Source organism: Rutilus rutilus (genome assembly GCF_951802725.1).
Source record: "Rutilus rutilus genome assembly, chromosome: 11".
Lineage (NCBI taxonomy): Eukaryota > Metazoa > Chordata > Actinopteri > Cypriniformes > Leuciscidae > Rutilus > Rutilus rutilus.
This window is the reverse complement of record NC_140216.1, coordinates 29987055-30007520: the sequence shown is the minus strand read 5'-3', so window position 1 is coordinate 30007520 and position 20466 is coordinate 29987055. Positions and strand designations below refer to the sequence as shown.

Genomic DNA, 20466 nt, shown 5'->3' with positions numbered 1-20466 from the left:
TTCCTAGCATGGGCTTCCTAGCACTACACAGATACTAAACACAGACATTGTCTTTAATCATAAATACCAGGATATTTACAGTTTTTTTTTTATTATTATATAAAACTATGATTTCCAATTCATTTTATAATAAACAAAGATGGTAAATCCATTCCTTCCACTACCTCCCTTATAGACCCTTTAGGTTCAAAACACAATGGTTGTCTAATTAAAAATAAACAACAAAATAAGTAAGACCCATAATTAATAATCGTAAGCAATACGAGGCTAAAAATTCGGATTTTTCAGGTTCTTTCTTTGTTTGTACAACTTTGTAGCCAGACAAGTTGTTGTTTATCTGGCCAATCGTAATAAAAATCCTGACTACCCAAATTTCTTTGAAGTGAGAGCTTCAGAGTTGCTTACAGCATTCGCTCTCTTCCGTCTCACTATTTGTATCAGGACTGATCGGGTTACTGATCAAGTTACTCAATTCGTCAGCCATATCTTAGTCACGGTTCAAACTCACCTGAAGTTATAACAGCAGAGATGGAGGCGGCGATCTTTGAACAACACAGCTTGGCTTCTGCGTGATGAAACTGTAAAGTATACTCCAAAATCACAGTTACATAAACTGGTCCATGCCAATTTGGGTCACAATTTTTATTTTTCTTTGGATTGTTCCCGATGCATCCCTGGCAAACAACCCTATCTCTATTATTTAATTTACCTAAATCCCTACCTGTCTGAATCACTAAGTTCGGGGTACCCCTATCCGAAATGGGAGAGATCGAGAGTCAGGTTTGCGAAGATACACTTAGAATTGTTTAGGCCTACAACAATCGCGTTACTACACTCCGCTAGTGGGGGTACCTACACCTCCAGCACGGCCTGTCCGAGACAGGTAGACAACATGTCGAAGAAAACAAGTCAGTCAATCTCCAATAATGCCACTTGTTCCTTAACCTGTAACCAAGAATACTAACACACACACACACACACACACGCACACACACAGCTTCTTCAAGGTTGGAGTGGGTCGGGCTCTAACTATCAACAGGAGACTCTTCCCAAAACATCCAGATAACATGTTCTTTCTCTCAGTGAGAGGACACTTTAATCTAACACAGTAAAGTAAAGACTTTAAGAAATGGTCACTCAACTCTGTTCCAATGACCCCTGTGACCATTGCTGTCAGGGTACCCCAGCAAAACAGATGTATGTATTGACACATTTTGAAGACCTTTCGCAAACAAAACAAGTCCATATTTCATTTCTGGAAGCTGGGCTAAATAAGCAAGCACTGTTGCTGTATTCCTAGCATTAGCTAGACCCACAGTCACTTCTCAGATATCAAATGCAGACATTAGAGAATACATGGAAATAACATTTGAGGAATCACACTGGTAACTTCTATAACAAAGTAAAATCTTATAAGCCTATAGAGAAGTCATTCAACTTGTGTGATATTTAGAAGGAAAAATATAGACCTTGATAATATAACCACTGGTGGTGGTTGAGGGGAGATCCCCTGATATGATTGTAAAGCGTTTTGGGTGTACAGTAGTACATATGAAAGCGCTATATAAATGCCTCATTCTATTCTATTCTAATCACTCATTACATAGAAGCAGCAGTGGATTGCAGAATCAACCTCTTCAAAAAAAAAAAAAAAAAAAAATATATATACACACACACACACACACACACACACACACACACACACACACACACATATATGGCAATATGGCAACTATGACAAGGCTCAAAAAAGACGTTTGTGTTGATTTCAACAGCTCAATTTGCCATGCAGCACAGCCTCGTGGTTAGAACAGGGGAAGTTCAGGAAAATATAGTAGGCTAAGTGGGGAAACAACGCTCTTACGCAACATAATCTCATATGTTTAATAATGCTAACGTGTTACACATGTATATCGAATACATATTTCTTATCATCAGTGTAGACCATTTTTCTTGTCCAGTTTATTAATGTCAGAGATTAATAAATGTCTATTTCCTATCCACTGCTTTTGCATTCGTGTCATGTGGTTTGACCAAAAACCCGGATTGGATCGTAGGGGTCACCTGAGAAAAATCCCCACTCGTCATATTTGCGATTCCTTGTGCTGATGTGAGAATGACCAAAGGAAAAACGTATATGTAGTACTTTTTATACGTTGTGAATTTACACACGGACAGGCTTTAAATCGTGGCGAAGACACAATGTAAGTTTTTAAGTTCACTCAATTATTAAATGCGATCTAAAAAGCATTAATGTCACTGTGTCAAATGAAACAAGCGAGGTTGTAATAGCAATAGGCTAACAGTTAGTTATATATCATTTGAACTTCAATTTCCAGTTGCAACGTTGAAAGTATATCACTGCAGTTTAATCTACGTGTTCCTTATGTTTCTGTCCCGTAGGCTACCTGCGAAATACAGCCAGTTTCAGAATACGTACACAACCATAAGCGTTTTGTCACATGTCAACCAAAAATATTTCATTCTTTTATTTCAACCTAACCCACACTTGTTTATAATAAACACTCCACTCCATATCTTATTAGCGGCAGCGTTAAAATGTGGCCGCTATTAAAACGCTCGCGGAAGGATACTAGAACGATCGATAGCGAAACAATACAGCGCGCGGTTCCGAAATAAGGAGACAATGAGATTTTAAAGTATTATTTAAAAGCCTAAGAATGAACCAACAAACACGCCTAACGTTGACTTAGAAGCAAATCGTCTGTAAAGAAACCATAAGCGACTCAACAGGTCGAGAGCTCGTCTCGATAGAAGGGCGGGAGGAGTAACAAAGCCGCGCAGTGAGCGCAACAGCGACCGGTACACCTTCCGTCTTCCTCCACAGCGGTCTCCATTTTAACTCCTCGCCCAGCCTGCACCTCACGTGTCCTGGACTGTCTTTCTCACATGACCCGTGTGTTTGTCCCCGTGATCAGCGCTTCCATCTCCCGTATTTCAAGTGTCGCTGAATATCGCATTTTAAAATCCGCTCGCCTTCATGGATATGCTCGATCAGAGCTTGGACACCTCGACGAGGTGAGAGCGCGTCCTTTATGCACGGGCACTCTCAAGGCCCCAGTCAACCATTTTCTGCTCTGTTTTCATAGCTAGGCAGTTAGAAATCATCTTTTAACTTTATTTTTTTACTTTTATTAAGTTTTATGCATGCCATCAATATAGTGGATTAAACGTAAGATATGAATAGCAGGAAGAAAAACAACAAATCGCAGGCCTTTTAACATTGATCGTCGACGTATTTATATCACTATTAGCACGGTTGCTAATTTGGTGATTTTTGTCTATTTTTGGTTATTAAAAATGCACGACCCCAAGCCGGTGTTTATTTCATTTTAACAAGATACCTCAATATTTATATTTTCTGAAATAAAATGTATACATTTTAAAGGATTTAAGTGGAAATGTCGCGTTTAGTGCTGTCGGAACAAAAGCTCTTCAGCAGTTTAATGCATTAAATTCCCTTCAACCTGCAACCAACCCCCAGTCTTTTCATCCAGAGGCTTTATGTGCATTCAGAAGCATTTTTTTCTTTTCTTTTTAGTTCCGTGCGGTTTATTTGGCTACATTTGTTATCTGAAGAAAACGTTGCTGTTGGTCATTTTTATTTAACTTTAAAAACTGAACAGTTAATGATGCTAATGAAGGGGGCGTTCACCGTTCCCTCGCCAAGTTGACAGGTCTGACTAGACTCTCTAGAATAGATGATGGAGGTTAGATGTATAGCTAAAACATCTTGTTCCGTTCATTTTGAGCTTTTAATTGATTTTCAAGTCGTTCAAATACCTTCAAATTTTTTGCATAAAGACTGGAGAATGTAACGTTACTAGTGTTGTCCGATTCTTTAACGAATCGTTCTTTAAACCGGATCTTTGCATTGAACCGGTTTCTTTGCATTTGAACAACAAAAAGAGGGAATTTCATAGCAGTACATGTGATTGAGACATGAAAATTAATTTTAGTGTAATGTATTGTGAATTCAAGTTATATTTAGTGGCTGCTTAGACTAGTCTTACAAGTTAGTCATCTAATTATTTTCTTCAACACTGTTCATAACTAGTCATTTACATAAAACCGTAGATTGGTCTAATTTGATACAGAAAAAGTAAGAGCGATTGAGTTACCTTTAACTAACTGTTAGTTGGTCATACTAGTTCTTAACAAAAAGACTGAGTCACATACAATTACAAAAAAACACTATTGTTGTAATTGTAAACAATATTATTGTTTTTGAATCTGTTTTTTAAAAACAAACTACTCGAATGAATCATTTGGCAGAGTTGGGTCTGACTTTCCATCAATGGAATGTGCCAAAATTCTATATGATTTTTATCGGCATCTCTAGAGTTTCCTTAGAAATGTGAGTGGTTTCATAAGATGACCCGAAACGTTTGCTCTCTCTCTTTGCAGCCACGAGAAACAGGAAACTGAGGAGGTTGTTCAGCTGCAAGAGGGTAAGTAAAACATGCATCGCTGAAGGATGTATGCCTTAAATGAAAGTTTAAAAGAAAAAGATGTATATATCGCAGTTCATTTAGACATTTCTTGTGTATTTCTCAGGAGAGGGGGTGGGGGCGGAGGAGCAGGCAGCGGTTACCATAGCGAGTGTCCAACAAGCAGCAGCGTTTGGAGACCACAATGTTCAATACCAGTTTCGCACAGAGAACTCTGGTGGACAGGTCAGTGCGACCTTTGACCTTTCCGGGGTTCAAACTGGGGTCATTCAGTAATAAAACATGACCTGGAGAACTTTCTCCCAGTAATGGGAGAAATTGATCCAATATAGTATCAATTAATATTTCGAATTGGCTTTTATTGGATAATGGATTGGATGAAGGCAAATAGCTTTAGTATGTAAGTATGTAACGCCCACTGTTCATTATGCAGTCAATTTCTAATGGATAGGATGAATTCACACACACCCTGCCTTTTTTGTTGTTGAACATCCTGTTTAAGTCGTAGATTAACTTAAATATGGCAATTCATGTTGACTTTAATGCATTTTCTTTTTTGCATAACTTCTTCCATCAAAATCTTCCGTCAAAGTTCTTTGTGTTCTTTTCTGATACAGGTGACGTATCGCGTGGTCCAGGTAACAGAGGACCATTTGGAGGCAGCAGGAGATGGAGAAGCGGCAGTCAGTGTTGTGTCTACGGCCGCCTTTGCTGGCGCGCAGCAAGCAGTAGCACAGGTGTGGATCAGACTGGAAGGAAATATGGAGAAAAAGAAGCAATGTATACAAAAAGTAATATGAGTGCAGTGTCAAATTTGCCTGCACACATCTTATATTTCTATATCTATCTCTATAGGCTGTCATCCAGAACCCTTTTAGTAATGGAGGCAGTCCAGCAGGGGAAACGGTGGGGGGAGAGACACGCTTCGCCTACTTCCCAGCAGCAACAGTCAGTGACGGTACAGCTACAGCCGTCTCAGTGCAGGCCACGTCTGATCCAACCCTCACACAGGCTGGAGGTCAGTTTCACATGCCAAAGCAATTGACACTGTTAGTAGGTAATGTTGGTTCTAGTATGTCAGCAGCCCCAGTGCTAGCTCTAGCATCTGGCATTGCCTTGCATTTAGTACACTGTAAGATTGTGTAATATAATGTATAATTACATAGCAATTAATGTGTAATAGCTGCTAAAATCAGTAGTATTTTGTCTGCTTTCTTGCTCATACAATGTTAAACATTATTTTAACCTTTTTTGTTTACTCTAGGTCAGTTTTACGTGATGATGAGTCCGCCAGATGTTTTACAAACTGGAACACCCCGGACTATCGCCCCTCGTACGCACACTTACTCTACGTAAGTATCGATCACGGGTCAACATCCTTCCCTTTTACCCAGTCTGCACGGCCCAGTCCATCCTTTGAACCCAATGCTTTTTACGTAACATAATTTGATCCCTTTTATGTCCCTCGAAATTTTTCAGTTTGCAGAACACCTGTAAACAATGAGTGTGGAATTTGATTTAAATATGACAAAACTGTCCAATGCAATGATTTCAAATACAAATATGCAAAGTATTGTCCAATCAGTTTGAGTGCAGTCAGAAAAACAACCAAAAAATTTGTCCCACTTGCCTGCCATCCCCAGAGACCTTGGTGAACATGAGACTCTTCAACACAGCAGATCAGACTGGTGAGGAAGACCTTTTACATCCCCACCCCCTTTCAAGCACCAGCCTGTCCTTCTCCTCCAGATTCCACTGCACTAGCCCATTAATCACTACTGGGCAGCTGGCTTTTAATTCAATGATGGTGTTTGAGTTTTCTTCATGTTCGGAAGACATCCGATTGTAAACTGAATTAATTCTTGCCTCTCAATAAAACGAAATGAGGAAAAATCAAAAGGGTTACATGTTTCTTTCAGGCTTGTTACCTTTTTGTCCAGATTTAAGCAAATCTTTGGTAAAAAAAAAAAATGTAATTGACCTGACTGAAATTAGTGCTTCATCTGTTGTGATATCAGTAAACGGGCTGGAGAAATGTTTGTTTTCAAATAGGCTTCAGCTGTGTTGTGTTGTGCAGATTCATTTGGTGGTTTTGGTAGTTTAATAGTGTAATAGAGCAAGCTAACACAAGTCTCCTCTTTTTCTCGTCTCTCTCTCTCTCTTTCTCTGTGCTTGAGCAGGAAGATTGATGGCCCCCGGGCACCTCGTGATGAGAGGAGGAGAGCACAGCACAATGAAGGTGAACTAATGCATGTCTTTTTAGAGCTCAGAATATATTCAGTTTACTTTCTAACTATTCTCCACACCATGGCAGTACAATATAAAATCAACATGAAACGTCATTTGCAGCATTTTCTTACTTCTGCAACCCTAACGTGTCCAATTAAAGCAGCTAGAAAAATTTAGGATAGGAATTTTATTCATCTGGAATTGGATTGTAATGTGGGTGTTACCAGTATTAATACAGGAAGTTATTACACTTTAATAAAACCTTATGAAGACAGACTTTTTTTTTCTTTGGAATAACATGCACCGATTAATCATTCACAGTAAACACAGAACATGTATTAGCCAAAAAAAAAAAGTTTAATTTCATATTGACATCTACTTTTATGCAACGCACTGAGTAACTCTGTTGCTAAATGTTTTTTTTTTTTTTTCTGCAGTGGAAAGGAGAAGAAGAGACAAAATCAACAACTGGATTGTCACACTGTCTAAAATCATCCCAGACTGCAATATGGACAATACGAAAACAGGAGCAGTAAGTACCAGATCTTTACTTCTTGGACCGATATAACCTCTTTTCACCTGCTAATGTTAATGAACACCTTTCGCCCGTAGAGTAAAGGAGGCATCCTGTCTAAAGCATGCGATTACATTAGAGAACTCCGACAGACTAACCAGAGGCTACAGGAGAGCTACAAGGAGGTGGAGAGAATACAAGTGGACAATGAGCTACTAAGACAACAGGTATATTTGTTGGTAACACTGAATATGTAAGATATATATTTTTTTATTGCCAAGTGTATTGTAAGCATGACAATATAAGTGCTAGTTGACTTTAAAAATGAACATATATTTAGTTTGTCACTCCTTTTGCTTTAATGAGAGCAGCACTCAAGCTGCACGAACTGTGTAAAAACCTAATGATCTCAGTGTTGTTTTTTCAAAATTGCATTTTATTTGTAATACTCAAAAAGGTTGTCTAATCAGTTGTCTTCATAAAGCTTTAACAATTTAATAATTAATCAAAATGTTAACAATAGGGCCCCATGAAATGTTTTCTTGTTCTTTTTTCTGGATTCTGTGTTTTATGATTTAAGCTAAAAAAAAAGTGGATTCATAAAATGAATGCATACCTTCAATAATTTAATGAAATAAATTAAAATGCTATCAAATTGACATTGTTATTCATTTTAACTTTGAACAAAAACATTTTTTGGCAAGCAAAGTGCTGCACAATGCAGGTTTACAGTTTAAATCAAAGGTGCTGAATGTAATGTTTTGTTTTTTTTACTGTCCTAAAGCATAAAAATACTGAGATTTAGGAAACATGCCAAGTACAAAAACTCGTTTCTCCAAAAAACAATACTACGGCTAGCTATTTTACTTTGAAATGTGCATTTCATGTCAGAATGTTTGTTTTTGTTTTGGTCCATGTGGTCCCGTCCACTGCCAATTTACCCAATAGCATTTCGACACCCAGAGTCAGCCGACACTTGTTGTCGGAAAAAAGCAGCCGTGGAAGTCAGCAAACGAACTGGGTCAGATATCACAGTTTCTACTCGACCTAAAAAGCCTCAGCAATAAAAAAAGTGCAAACTGATCAACTTGCAGTGTAAGGCTCGTCACTTTCCATTGTCAGTTGCGCTCCTTCCTGTTGAGTGTCCTCAATCTGGCAACCAGTGAGCGTCGAGCCTGAGGAGGAGGACCAGGGGAAACGACTCTCTCCAATATTTAGAATTTGGACTGCAGTACCCATTTCAACAGCAAGCTGTCAATATTACATACAAAAAATTTGTAATTCTGAAAATACAGAAAATTCTGTGATTCCATCCACATTTTCCACATTGTAGAATTCATAGGGCCCTAGATCATGTTGGATCTTGTGCTTCAATGGATGCAAGTAATAATGCAAATATAAATAAATGCTGAATCTTAAAGGGATAGTTCACCCAAAAATGAAAATTCTGTCAGTAATTACTCACCCTCATGTTGTTCCAACCCCGTAGACCTTCGTTCATCTTCGGAACACAAATTAAGATATTTTTGATGAAATCTGAGCCTTGTCTCACTCCTCCATAGGCTGCTAGGTGACCGAAACTTGCTGGCCCAGAAAAGTTATTAAAGAGATCGTTAATATAGTCCAAGTGACTACAGTGGCTCAATCTTAAGTATATCAAGCGACGAGAATACTTTTTGTGCGCAAAAACAAACAAAAATAACGACTTTATAATTATTCCACTATTCATTTCCTTCTCTCTGGGCCTCGTAGTGTTTTTGCGCTGCGCGTCTGTGTTGCACGTCATCACGCATCACACACATGACCAGCGTCGGCCAATAGTGAGCCTATGTGGTGACGTGTAACACAGACGCGCTGCGCAAAAACACTACGAGGCCCAGAGAGAAGGAAATGAATAGTGGAATAAAGTCGTTATTTTTGTTTGTTTTTGCGCACAAAAAGTATTCTCATCGCTTGATATACTTAAGATTGAGCCACTGGAGTCACTTGGACTATATTAACGATCTCTTTAATAACTTTTCTGGGCCAGCAAGTTTCGGTCACCTAGCAGCCTATGGAGGAGTGAGACAAGGCTCAGATTTCATCAAAAATATCTTAATTTGTGTTCCGAAGATGAACGAAGGTCTTACGGGGTTGGAACAACATGAGGGTGAGTAATTACTGACAGAATTTTCATTTTTGGGTGAACTATCCCTTTAAGATATTAACTTTTGACTTCTGACAGATTATGGAAGGTTTTGAGTTTATGAGATCTGTGTGTGTTCTGCTGACCAAGTCTGATTGGGCAAATAGTAATATGTTGAATGTCTATCGTCCTGCAGATTGAAGACCTGAAGAATGACAACGCACTGCTCAGAGCTCAACTACAACAGCATGGCCTGGAAATCAGTGAAACTACATCACAGTGACAAAAAAAAACAACCCATTATCACGAATAAACAGTCTCAAGTGGAGAAATAACCCCTCAATGACCCACTTGCTCACGCCTCTTCACAGACTTAAGATGTTCTGCAACTCAAGTAGTGTATGAATGCTTGTTTGATACACAGACAACACTCCCTTCTGAACAGAGACTCTCTGACCGTTGTGAAAATAAGATCTGCTGTAAAAGCACACTTTGTTTGTTTTTTTCCTTCACTCCCGCGAGAACTCAACAACCTTGACTGATCCGTATGGAATAACCCTCTTCTTCCAGAAGTATCCCGCTTGCCACAGGTCTTTGTCTTTAGTTTGAATCTTGGAATTGTGAACCAGTAATATGCCTGCTCATGCCTAATGGTCATCTTTTGTTCTGTTTGAAACATTTTGTGTATTTTATTTTTTTAATGTTACCGCTGTCTCTTGACACGACAGAAGGTCTTTTTTCAAGGGTTTGTCTATATCGTATTTATTAGCTTTCAAGAAATTGCGCAGCAGCAGGTACACAAAACCTTTGCATTTGATTTTGTCTTTCTGTCCTGCAGTCTTTCCATATATCAGACTTTCTGAAACCCGTTCATCAGGCTGATCAGAGACTTGACTTGTGTGGCACATCAAGACTAATTTACAGTATGAATATGCTTAGAATGCGAATGAAAGTGTATGTTTTCATTTAAAATAGAGACATATGATACCTAAAACTGCATTACCTACGAATTTCAGTTTTCAGAGTCCATCATATTTAATGCACTGTGATTTTAGTGAAGGATGAACGAGTAGCTCAGGGTTTTGAGGTGCTGGAAAATAGCCGAGGCTCTGGAACTCCCCGCTAACCTTGTAACCCTGCACTTTTTGCCTGTTGGCTCTAACATACTAGATTCTAAACATGTACTGTATATATCATATGTTTCAACCAGTTGTTCTGAAGTCATTACTTAATTCAAAGAAATGTTCTTTAAAAGTCCTATATAAGTCCCAGGCTCATTTATCTACAGCAAATAAAATGGAAGATGCACATTGGAAGCGGATAGAAATGCTACTATTTGTAGTGTTGGCTCATTTTTGTTGTAGCTAAATCTTCCATCTTATTCTATTTAGTTTAAACATTCATCGACAACAACATGTTGAACTATAAAGATGAAGAAAAACCACTTAATTAGAAGAGTATGAGCATAAATGTCAGACAGCAATGAGAGTTATTGTTAATGAGCTATGCATAAGGAAACCAAACCTAGTTTAAAAGCTAACCAATTTATTTTCTTATACTTATTGATCTTCTTTTAGTTGTTTTATCTCCTTGTTTTTAAGGCCTGTTTTTCCCTTTCAAGTCAGACGGGTTTATTGCAAGGCTTGAATGATATAATGCTGGATTATACAAATACTTTTGACTGTACTAGCGCCCATTTATCTTCGCTTCTCTCTGGTCTTGGGGGGGGGGGAGCATCAGATTTTAAACGGATCTTCAAAAAAACATTAAATGATGTGTGATCATAGCAAACCATGTGTTGAACCAGTGAAACCAATATATGTTTGAAATATTCCACATAGCAATACAGAGAGCGCGCAGATAACCCTTAAACACTCTGTCCTCTTCACAGTATTAATGCTGAACTTGAATGACTGTTGATTTACAGAGTCCAGAATCATAGTCTAATGCACTGCTGCTTTTAAAATCAAAGTATAGTAAGAGAATATTTTTATTCATGTACGTCTGGTTGAATTGATGAACACTTAGCATGGCATTCTTACCACTGGTTTGATATCTATAAGCTATACAACACAGTTGCTTTGTTTATACCTAATGACTGTTGATGTTTATGTATGTACTTATATAAAAAAGAGAAAACCAGAATTACAATATGTAGTTTTTTTTTTCTTTTCTTTGAAATAAACAAAAGTGATTAAATAAATTTGATTTTTTTTTTTTTTTTATCTTCCACGTCACCACTTAAATACAAGCGCATGACGACGTGCATGTAGAGTCATTGTGAAAACTTTATTGTGTTTCACTGGTTCTCACTGCTAGCTCATACGATCTTCTAGAGGAACTCTTTATATGGTCCGTTCACGTATCTAAACGAAATGAAAAGCAGCACAGGCAGGAAACACCTCTGTAAAGGCGTGGCCATAAATGTTTGTGCTTGAGTATACAAAGGAAAAGACTGGGTGAGTGCGTAATAGAATTGCTAAGTCGGAAGATTTTTAAAGATAAAGCTAAAACTAATTGTATTGCGCTGTGGAGGATGCGTTGTCAATACTTATATCAGGCATTGGCCTCCTTGTACTGAGTTTGGTGTATATTTATAGGATGAATACTACAAGTGGCACTCTTAATGTTATGCTTCATCGATCATTATGTTAATATATATTATATATATTCTTCATTACTAAAATTCAGCATTAAATGCACCCTTCTTGCATGAGAACTATTGCACTATCTATGTGTAACATATTTTACAGAATAATGTAAATGACAAATCCATTTTATCTGTGGTATACATCTATAATATTAATCTTTATGTCATATTAATATCTAGTAATCATGAACCTTTGACAGGTCTATCAAAATACAGATCTCACTTTTCTTGTTTATTTTCTCTATAGACAGACTTGACAACAAATGTCACCGTCGACCCTGCAATGACCACGTCCCAAAAACACAGACGTTTCTGTGCTGAGCCAATGGGGGATAAACTTGTATATGAGCTTCCCGGAATTGGTCCTGTGCTGGGCGGACGACTGCAGAACAGGGGTGTAATAAGAGCACGAGACGTCCTGGGGCGATTCCTGGTCTTGAACAAGGATGAGTGGAAATTTAAGAACTGGCTTAGAGACTCGTGTGGGGCAAATGCAAAGCAGCAGAGGGAGTGTTACAACTGTATGAGGGAATGGACGAGTAATAATTTGTAAAGAAGAAAATATGAACAGATTTGTCAAATAGAGTAATAATAAATAGCATATACCCGAATTAGTTTCCGTTCACATTTATAGTGTCATTGTATGAGTATACCATCAATTTATAATACATATAATTTGTTTACCAAGGACTTATGTTCAGTGATATGGAAACAAACAATATGTGTTTGTCAGTTTTTGTAATGTCTCATCCACGCCTTCATCTGTCCCAGTAATAAAATATTAGTGGCTAAATTAATTTGACCACCATTCCAGCTATTTTTGATTTAGTTATTGTTGGGTCATTGCTATAGTTGATACCTGACAGATCCCCATTGAAGACAATGGTAAAAATCTGAAATGTGTTACTTGTAACAATAGAATAGTTACTAGTCACTATCAAAATAAATACTATATCTTTTTTTTTTTTTTTACTTTAATTTTTATTGTATTTTTAGTATGTCACAACTGTTTACAATCAAATACAACTTTCCAAATAGAAGAAAAGGCTAATTTGAGTCAGACATGATAAGCCATTTCAATAACAGGCAAATAACTAAAACAAAACAAAGCAAAAAGTATACAATAAAAACAGAGCCTGTGGTGAGAATACTGTAGAAAAAGTAAAAACATGGTGCATACCGAAAGGGAAGACAATTGGGTATATCCTCCTGGGACCCAAGAATAGACTTTTGTCCACTGTAGTGGACATTATATTTTAGTGAATTTCTCTGACATCATACATGTCACATGACACAACCTGGGTGTCCTGTAAAGAGCACATTCAGGACTTTTCAGAGACACCAAATATTTGGAGGTTTCACCATGAAAACAACTTCTCCTTGGTCTTTAAAAATGTCTGACATTAATTTAGTGATCAAATGTAGCATTCTTATGGAAATATGATAATATATTGTAATTATAATTTAAATTGGACTACTTTTCAAATTGTATTTCATAAAACAACATCTCAGGAAAATGTTATGTGGTTTCAAATAAAAAAAATATTTTCTGTTACAGAACAGGGCATTGATTTCATACATGTCCACTATAGAGGACATCAAGACTTAAATCATGTTTATCAGGCATTTTGTGAGACACAACAAGTGAATATGGAAATAAATTATACATCAATATTCCTATGAAATATTAGATATTATTATTAAAATGTTGCCAATTATTACTCCAATTATTACACTTCTTTTTTCATTAAATGTTGCTCCAAGAACACATTAAGGTGCAAATTAGATACAGTTTATAGATACATTGCATTGAATGGGAATATTAATTTATGGACATTTTACCCACATATTGCATAAAGTAAAATGGTGTATCAATTAATTCCGTTATTTCTTTCATAACACAGTTGAGAATAATCTTTATACAAATTTTGGTTGAAAAAATCCTGAAACCCCCAAATTTATTGGTGATTGAAAAAATAATCCCATTGTTTTTGCCTATACATAGAATTTCATGTCATTTTATTTTTTAAACAACTTAGTCCTGGTGTCCACTACAGAGGACATAGCATAACATATGAATTAAATATTATTTTTCAAAAATGTTTTTTTACCATTTGTTTATTGTGCTCTAAACAGTGTGATGACATGGAAAAAAACTAAATTCAAAAAACTTTTTTTTCCTGGGTCCCAGGAGGATATAAGAGCACAGTCGACATTTATGTCCAAAACTTTGGTGAGTACAGTCTGAGAGCCAGTGACCTTATGATTTGTCAAAGTAAAGTTTCCATTTTTGCCATCTTTTGGCATACAAGTCCACCTTCAATCGTAACACACCAGTCCTATGTTCCAACGCCCTTATTTCCTGAATTATATCAAGCCATTGTTGTGGTTTAGGTGAATCAGGCTTATACCAGCTTCTGGTTATGGTTTTCCTTGCTGCTGTAAGGAGTGTTTTTACCAGGTATCGGTCCTCCTGAAGTGTAACCAGTGAAATATGACCCAAGTACAAGACAATGCATAACAGTGGAATCTCATACCCAAGCACCTTTGTTAAGGTTAGATGCACATCTTCCCAAAATGGCTTCAGTTTTTCACAGCTCCAAAAAATGTGAGTATGGTGTGCTTCTAAGCATCCACATCGTCTCCAACATTGTTGGGGTGTAGAAGAAGCTTTACTGCTGATTTTAGGTGTAATAAAGAATTGTACCAAATTCTTCCAATTGAATACCCTCATTTGTTGCGAGCTTGTGGAGGAATGTTGAATTTCACACATATCAAACCATACACCTGGTAGAATTTCTACATTTAATTCTTTTTCCCACCTTGATTTAAGGTATAATGTTGAGTTGCCCTTACTTTCCATAATACTTGCGAGATTATTTTTACACTTTTACTATTTGATTTGTATGCATTCATCATAATCTTCACAACTGGATTAATTTCGTGTGAAATTTCCATTTTTATTTCTCTGTTAAAGTAATCTCTGAATTGTATATACCTAAATAAGTCCCAATTAGTAAGAGAAAATTTTTCTTTGAGTGTTTGGAAAGTCAGTAATTCCTCGTTTTCCATTATGCTGGGTACACACCAAAAGATTTTTTACATCTTATAAGATTTTCAAAATGTGACAGACCACAAACATGAGGACAAAAAAATCCTAGATTTAAGCGTTTTGCTCCTTTAGTGTGTGGTGTGCCATGATGTGACAAAGACAGCACACCACACACAAACAGATTTTCAACCAGAGTCTCGACTATGAACACAGGAAATCTCGCAAAATATCGTGAGACTTCAGAATAAGCATGACGGACAACATGCAGGAAGAAATTGCGATAGTGTTTGGAATGATTTTCACAGAAAATTCACACATTGTACCTACTATTATATATAACATTTTATACAGAAATATATTCATTCTTTATTGTCTTTATTTATTCTTTATTGGATTTATTGTCTCTTTAGAAAAAGTTATTTAATCCCTCTATAGAACCTCACTGAACCCTTAACACTCAGCTTCTTTCTTTTTTTTTATCTTTTTTTTTATTGATTTTAAGAATGACAATTACAGTCAGGGGGTACAAAGAGTAAAGCCGATAAACAAACATAAAAAGACATATACATAAACAGTGACAAACTTAAAAGTTAAACAAAAATTTGAAAATGTTTACAGATTGAAACGCACTTTGCAGCTTTCTTATTTTTCAAACTCAATATTGTGTTTAGGTATTGTAAAATTTCTGCACTTAAAATGAAAAACAAAGGCTTGTTTCCTCGAAATTTACACTTATGAATAGGCCTACTTAATCTCAACATTAAGCTTCCTGCAAGTGTGTGTGTGTGTGTGTGTGTGTGTGTGTGTGTGTGTGTGTGTGAGAGAGAATGACCGTAGGCTTGTTCGACTTGAACCGGCGCTGCACAGACCGATCGGTGAATGACATCAAAGTACCGCGAGAGCGAATAGAAAGTAGACGGCTCCTTATGCTTTTGAATTGCTCTCGCGGTACTTTGATGTCATAAACCGATCGGTTTGTGCAGCGCCGGTTCAAGTCGAACAAGCCTCGTGTCTTCCATCATCTCGCTTTCTGATTGGATATTGTTTTGTTTCACGTGATAATCTCCAGAACATGCGCGCATTTGTCCTCGGGGTTCCCCCCACACATCAGGATTTCTGATCGTAAATATTAAACATGTTTAATATTTACGATTCGCGATCGGAGTGGCTCCGACGTTCTTCCGAGCAGGTTCGGACACTCTTAACACACCTCACACCAAGGGAAAATCTCATAAAAGAATCTGTTAAACCATCAAGATAATCGGGACATAGCTAGGATTGTCGGAAGGGGGGAAATCGGCCCAAAATCAGCCCGATTATCTTTTGGTGTGTACCCAGCATTACTGTACATATTGCTCTAATGCCTTTTGTTGCCCATTGCTTAAATGTGGCATCAGTTTCACCTGGTTTAAATTGAGTATCAAAGGCTATCCATCAAAGTACTTTTTGATCTTTGCTTGATTTAAATTGTCTAGCAAATTCAAACCAAAATTCCACTGCTCCAGAGGTTATTGAGTCCAATTGACTTTTGACTACTGAAGGGATTTCTTTTTCTCCGAGAACTGACTAAATCTGATAACCCACCATATATGTCTCAATTTCCTTCCATCTAGCAAAATAGTTATTGTTACACCAAAGAAAAAGTGGACGGAACTGAGCTGCATAAAAGTAATCTTTGAGATTCGGCAGGGCCATTCCTCCTTTATGCTTGGCTAACTGGAGTGTTGTGTATCTTATTCTGGGCTTCTTTCCATCCCAAATAAACCTGGAAATAAGTTTATCCCAGATTGTAAACTGGTGTTTAGGTATATCTGCTGGCAAAGCTTGAAATAGCTATAGCAATCTAGGTAATATGTTTGTTTTGATGACGTTAATCTTACTGGCAAAATCTAATGGATATAGACCACCTTTCCATATCGCTTTTAAGATTCTGATTAATCACATTATAGTTAGCGCCATACAAGCTGCTCAGGTTTTTTGTAATAATCACCCCTAAATATTTGATTTCTTCCAGGTCCCATCTTAAATTATGTCTTTGTCTGATTTCCTCAGACGGTTTGTAATTAAAAGACAAAAGTTGTGTCTTCGCGATATTTAGTTTGTAACCAGCAAAGAAATTAAATTCATCAAGGATTTCCATCAGTACGGGAAGGGAAGCCTCAGGATCTGTTAAATGGATCAATACGTCATCCGCAAATAAACGAATTAAATGATCATTATGTCCTATTGTAATGCCTTGTATTTGTTCATGTTGACGGATTGCCTGGGCCAGGGGTTCAATATAAACAGCAAATATTGTGGGACTGAGGCAACAACCCTGTCTAGTTCCTCTTTGTAAATTAAACGATGGAGATAATGACCCATTAATTTTTATTTTGGCTGTTGGTTGTTGGTATAGAGATCTAATTATATTTACAAAATGTTTATTGAAGCCGAATCTGTCCAACACTGTAAAAAATGATCGTAATTTTAACGGTAAAAGACTGTAAAAATGCTAATTGTTAATTGGTTAACAGAAAGTTTCCGTACTATATACGGTAAATAACTGTGATAGATCTAACGGTACATTTAATGTAATTTTGCTGTAAAATACCGTTAAATTTACAGTTTTTGAAAGTGAAAAAGAACAACTCATTGTATAATTTACAGTGAAAAACCGTAAATTGGCATTCCCACAATTCCCTGTGTGACACTTCACATTTGATGTATTTTTGTTGAAATAACTGTTTCTTCATAGTTTTTTTTTTTTTCATTTTTTCTAATCAGTTATGTACATTAGGGTTTTATGTTACATTTAATGTTGTTAAATTAATGTTTATTGCATTTTTTAAATTTCATGTGTTACCATGATGGTGTTTAATGTTTGTGTGAATGACACTATGCAGCTTTTATAAATTAGTATTAACTTTCTTGTGGAAGAGCTGCTTGTGATGAGCTTTGATTGATCATGTGACTCTCATCACTGCTGTGATTGGTGGTTATCAGTGTATTACAATGGTACAAAACAGATATTAATAGTTCAATAGGATGGTAAATTCACATTATATCAGATAATAAAATACGGTTTATTACTGTAAATTGTAAGTTAAGTCTGTAAAACCAATAAAGTTGCTACCGTATTTTTGACGGTAAAAGTTCTGGCAACCACAGCTGCCGGTTTTTTACCGTAAAAATCACGGTTTAATTTTTTACAGTGAAAGTTTGATAAAGAAATTCCCAATTGACCCGATCAAAGGCCTTTTCGGCATCAAGGCTTAGTAATACTGCCGTCTTATTTTCCCTTTCTATTTTATCTATCAAATGTAGAGTCCTCCTAATATTATCATGTGTTTGGCGGCTTTTTATCAATCCAGTCTGGTCCTCGTCTATTAATTCAGGAAGGATAGCCTCTAGTCTTTTTGCTATAATTGCTGTATACATCTTATAATCTACATTAAGAATTGAAATAGGCCTATAATTGCAACTAAATTCCCTGTCCTTACCCTCCTTTGGAAGTACTGAGATAATTGCCTCATTCCATGAAGGTGGAAGTTTACATTCTTTTTTAATCCAGTTAAATGTTTTTAACAGGAGTGGGGCTAGTTGTTCTTTAAAGGTTTTATACCACTCTGCAGGAAAGCCGCCACTACCTGGTGTTTTAGATGTTTTTAAACTCCCAATCACTTTATTTATTTCTTCTAGTGTGAAATCTGCTGTAATGAAATCGTTTTGTATTTTGCCTATACTTGGTAAATCCAGTTCATTAAGAAAATTTCTTGTCGCTTCCATTTTAGAATCAGAGGTGTCCGTATACAGTTGTTTATAGTAATTTAGAAAAATGGCCTCTATTTTCTGTGGATGATGAATCAAACTATTTGTTTGTGGGTCTCGTATCCTATGAATGGTACTATCAACTTGCTGTTTACGTAGGCGTCGGGCAAGTAATTTTGCTGCTTTAGGGCCGGATTCGTAGTATGTCTGCTTATAGAATCGAGCCTTCTTCTCGACATCTTGTTCTAACAAGTCGTTAATCTGTTTCCTTAATTGCTGCATACGTGTTAGTAGTTCTGGGTCCCTGTTGATTTTGTGTTGTTGCTCCACATTTGATCAATCTGATGTCAGGGTATTATACTCCTTAATTCTCTTTTTTTTATTTTGTGCTGATAATGCAATCAAATTCCCACGCATCACAGGCTTAAATGAATCCCACAATATAGACGGGTCTACCTCTCCATTATCGTTTATCATCATATATTCTTTGATATTCAATACTATCTGATCTGTAACTGCTTTGTTATTTAACAGACCCACATTCAACCTCCAACCTGTCCTTCTCTTCCTTCCTTCTATTCAGGTACAGAGCACTGTGATCAGAGACATCAGTTACTCCAATGCTACAATCTCTCACCCTATAACAGTCACTTTTTGGCATAAAAAAATAATCAATTCTAGAGTAAGAACGGTGAGGAGCTGAGAAGTGAGTGTAGTTTTTGAGAGACGGATTAATATGTCTCCAGACATCGCATGTATCCTATATCATCCCAGGCTGTGTTAATCAATTTTGATATTTTGCTTTTATTTCTTTTGTTGTTAGTTGTGTCTAAATGTTGGTTTAATACCACATTAAAATCTCCACCACATATACAGATACCCTCTGCCTCCAGTACAATTACATCCATTAATGTTTTGAAGAACATTTTACTAGTATCGGGTGGTGCATACACATTTACTAATGTTACTATATCTTCTTCAATTTTACCCTTAACAATGAGATATCTCCCCTCCTTTTCTTTTATTTCCTTATATGATTCAAATTTACATTTACTAGCGACAAGAATAGCAATCCCCCTTCTATGCGTATGCACATATGAGTTATAGTAAGTATTTTTAAAGCCAAATCTTTTCAGTTTCTCATGCTCTTGTTGAGAAAGATGTGTTTCTTGCATAAAAATTATATCCGCTTTCTCTTTTTTAAATTTGGTCAATACCTTTGACCTTTTAATTGGGTTACCCAAACCATTCACATATAGTTTAACCTCAGTAGACTGTCAAAATGAGTCATTCTTACACCACTATGTTTCCACAGGCTAACCTTAAAGGGATACTCCACTTTTTTCGGAAATATGCTCATTTTACAACTCCCCCAGAGTTAAACAGTTGAGTTTTACCGTTTTAGAATCCATTCAGCCGAACTCCGGGTCTGACGGTACCACTTTTAGCATAGCTTAGCATAGATCATTGATTCAGACGAGTCCAGTAGCATTTCTTTCAAAATGACCAAAGAGTTTCAATATTTTTCCTATTTAAAACTTGACTCTTCTGTAGTTAAACCGTGTACTAAGATCGACGGAAAATGAAAAGTTGCGATTTTCTAAGCCTATATGGCTAGGAACTACTCTCATTCCGGCGTAATAATCAAGGAACTGTGCGGCCGTAACATGGGTG

The 20466-nt window shown here is 36.8% G+C and overlaps 1 protein-coding gene across 2 annotated transcripts; it reads left to right on the top strand.

The window, feature by feature from the left end:
• Positions 1-2547: 2547 nt before the first annotated feature.
• On the top strand, positions 2548-11543 carry usf2 (upstream transcription factor 2, c-fos interacting). Of its 2 annotated transcripts, XM_084422949.1 has the most exons (11): positions 2548-3039; positions 4429-4472; positions 4579-4697; positions 5090-5209; positions 5328-5490; positions 5737-5824; positions 6116-6160; positions 6653-6711; positions 7139-7233; positions 7314-7442; positions 9537-11543. In XM_084422949.1, exons 1-11 carry the CDS (start codon positions 3002-3004, stop codon positions 9621-9623), a joined length of 987 nt encoding a protein of 328 aa, XP_084279075.1. In that variant the 5' UTR covers positions 2548-3001; the 3' UTR covers positions 9624-11543. The 2 variants fall into 2 exon arrangements, with proteins under 2 accessions (XP_084279075.1, XP_084279076.1); XM_084422950.1 differs by lacking the exon at positions 6116-6160 and having other exon boundaries at positions 2823-3039.
• Positions 11544-20466: the final 8923 nt, after the last annotated feature.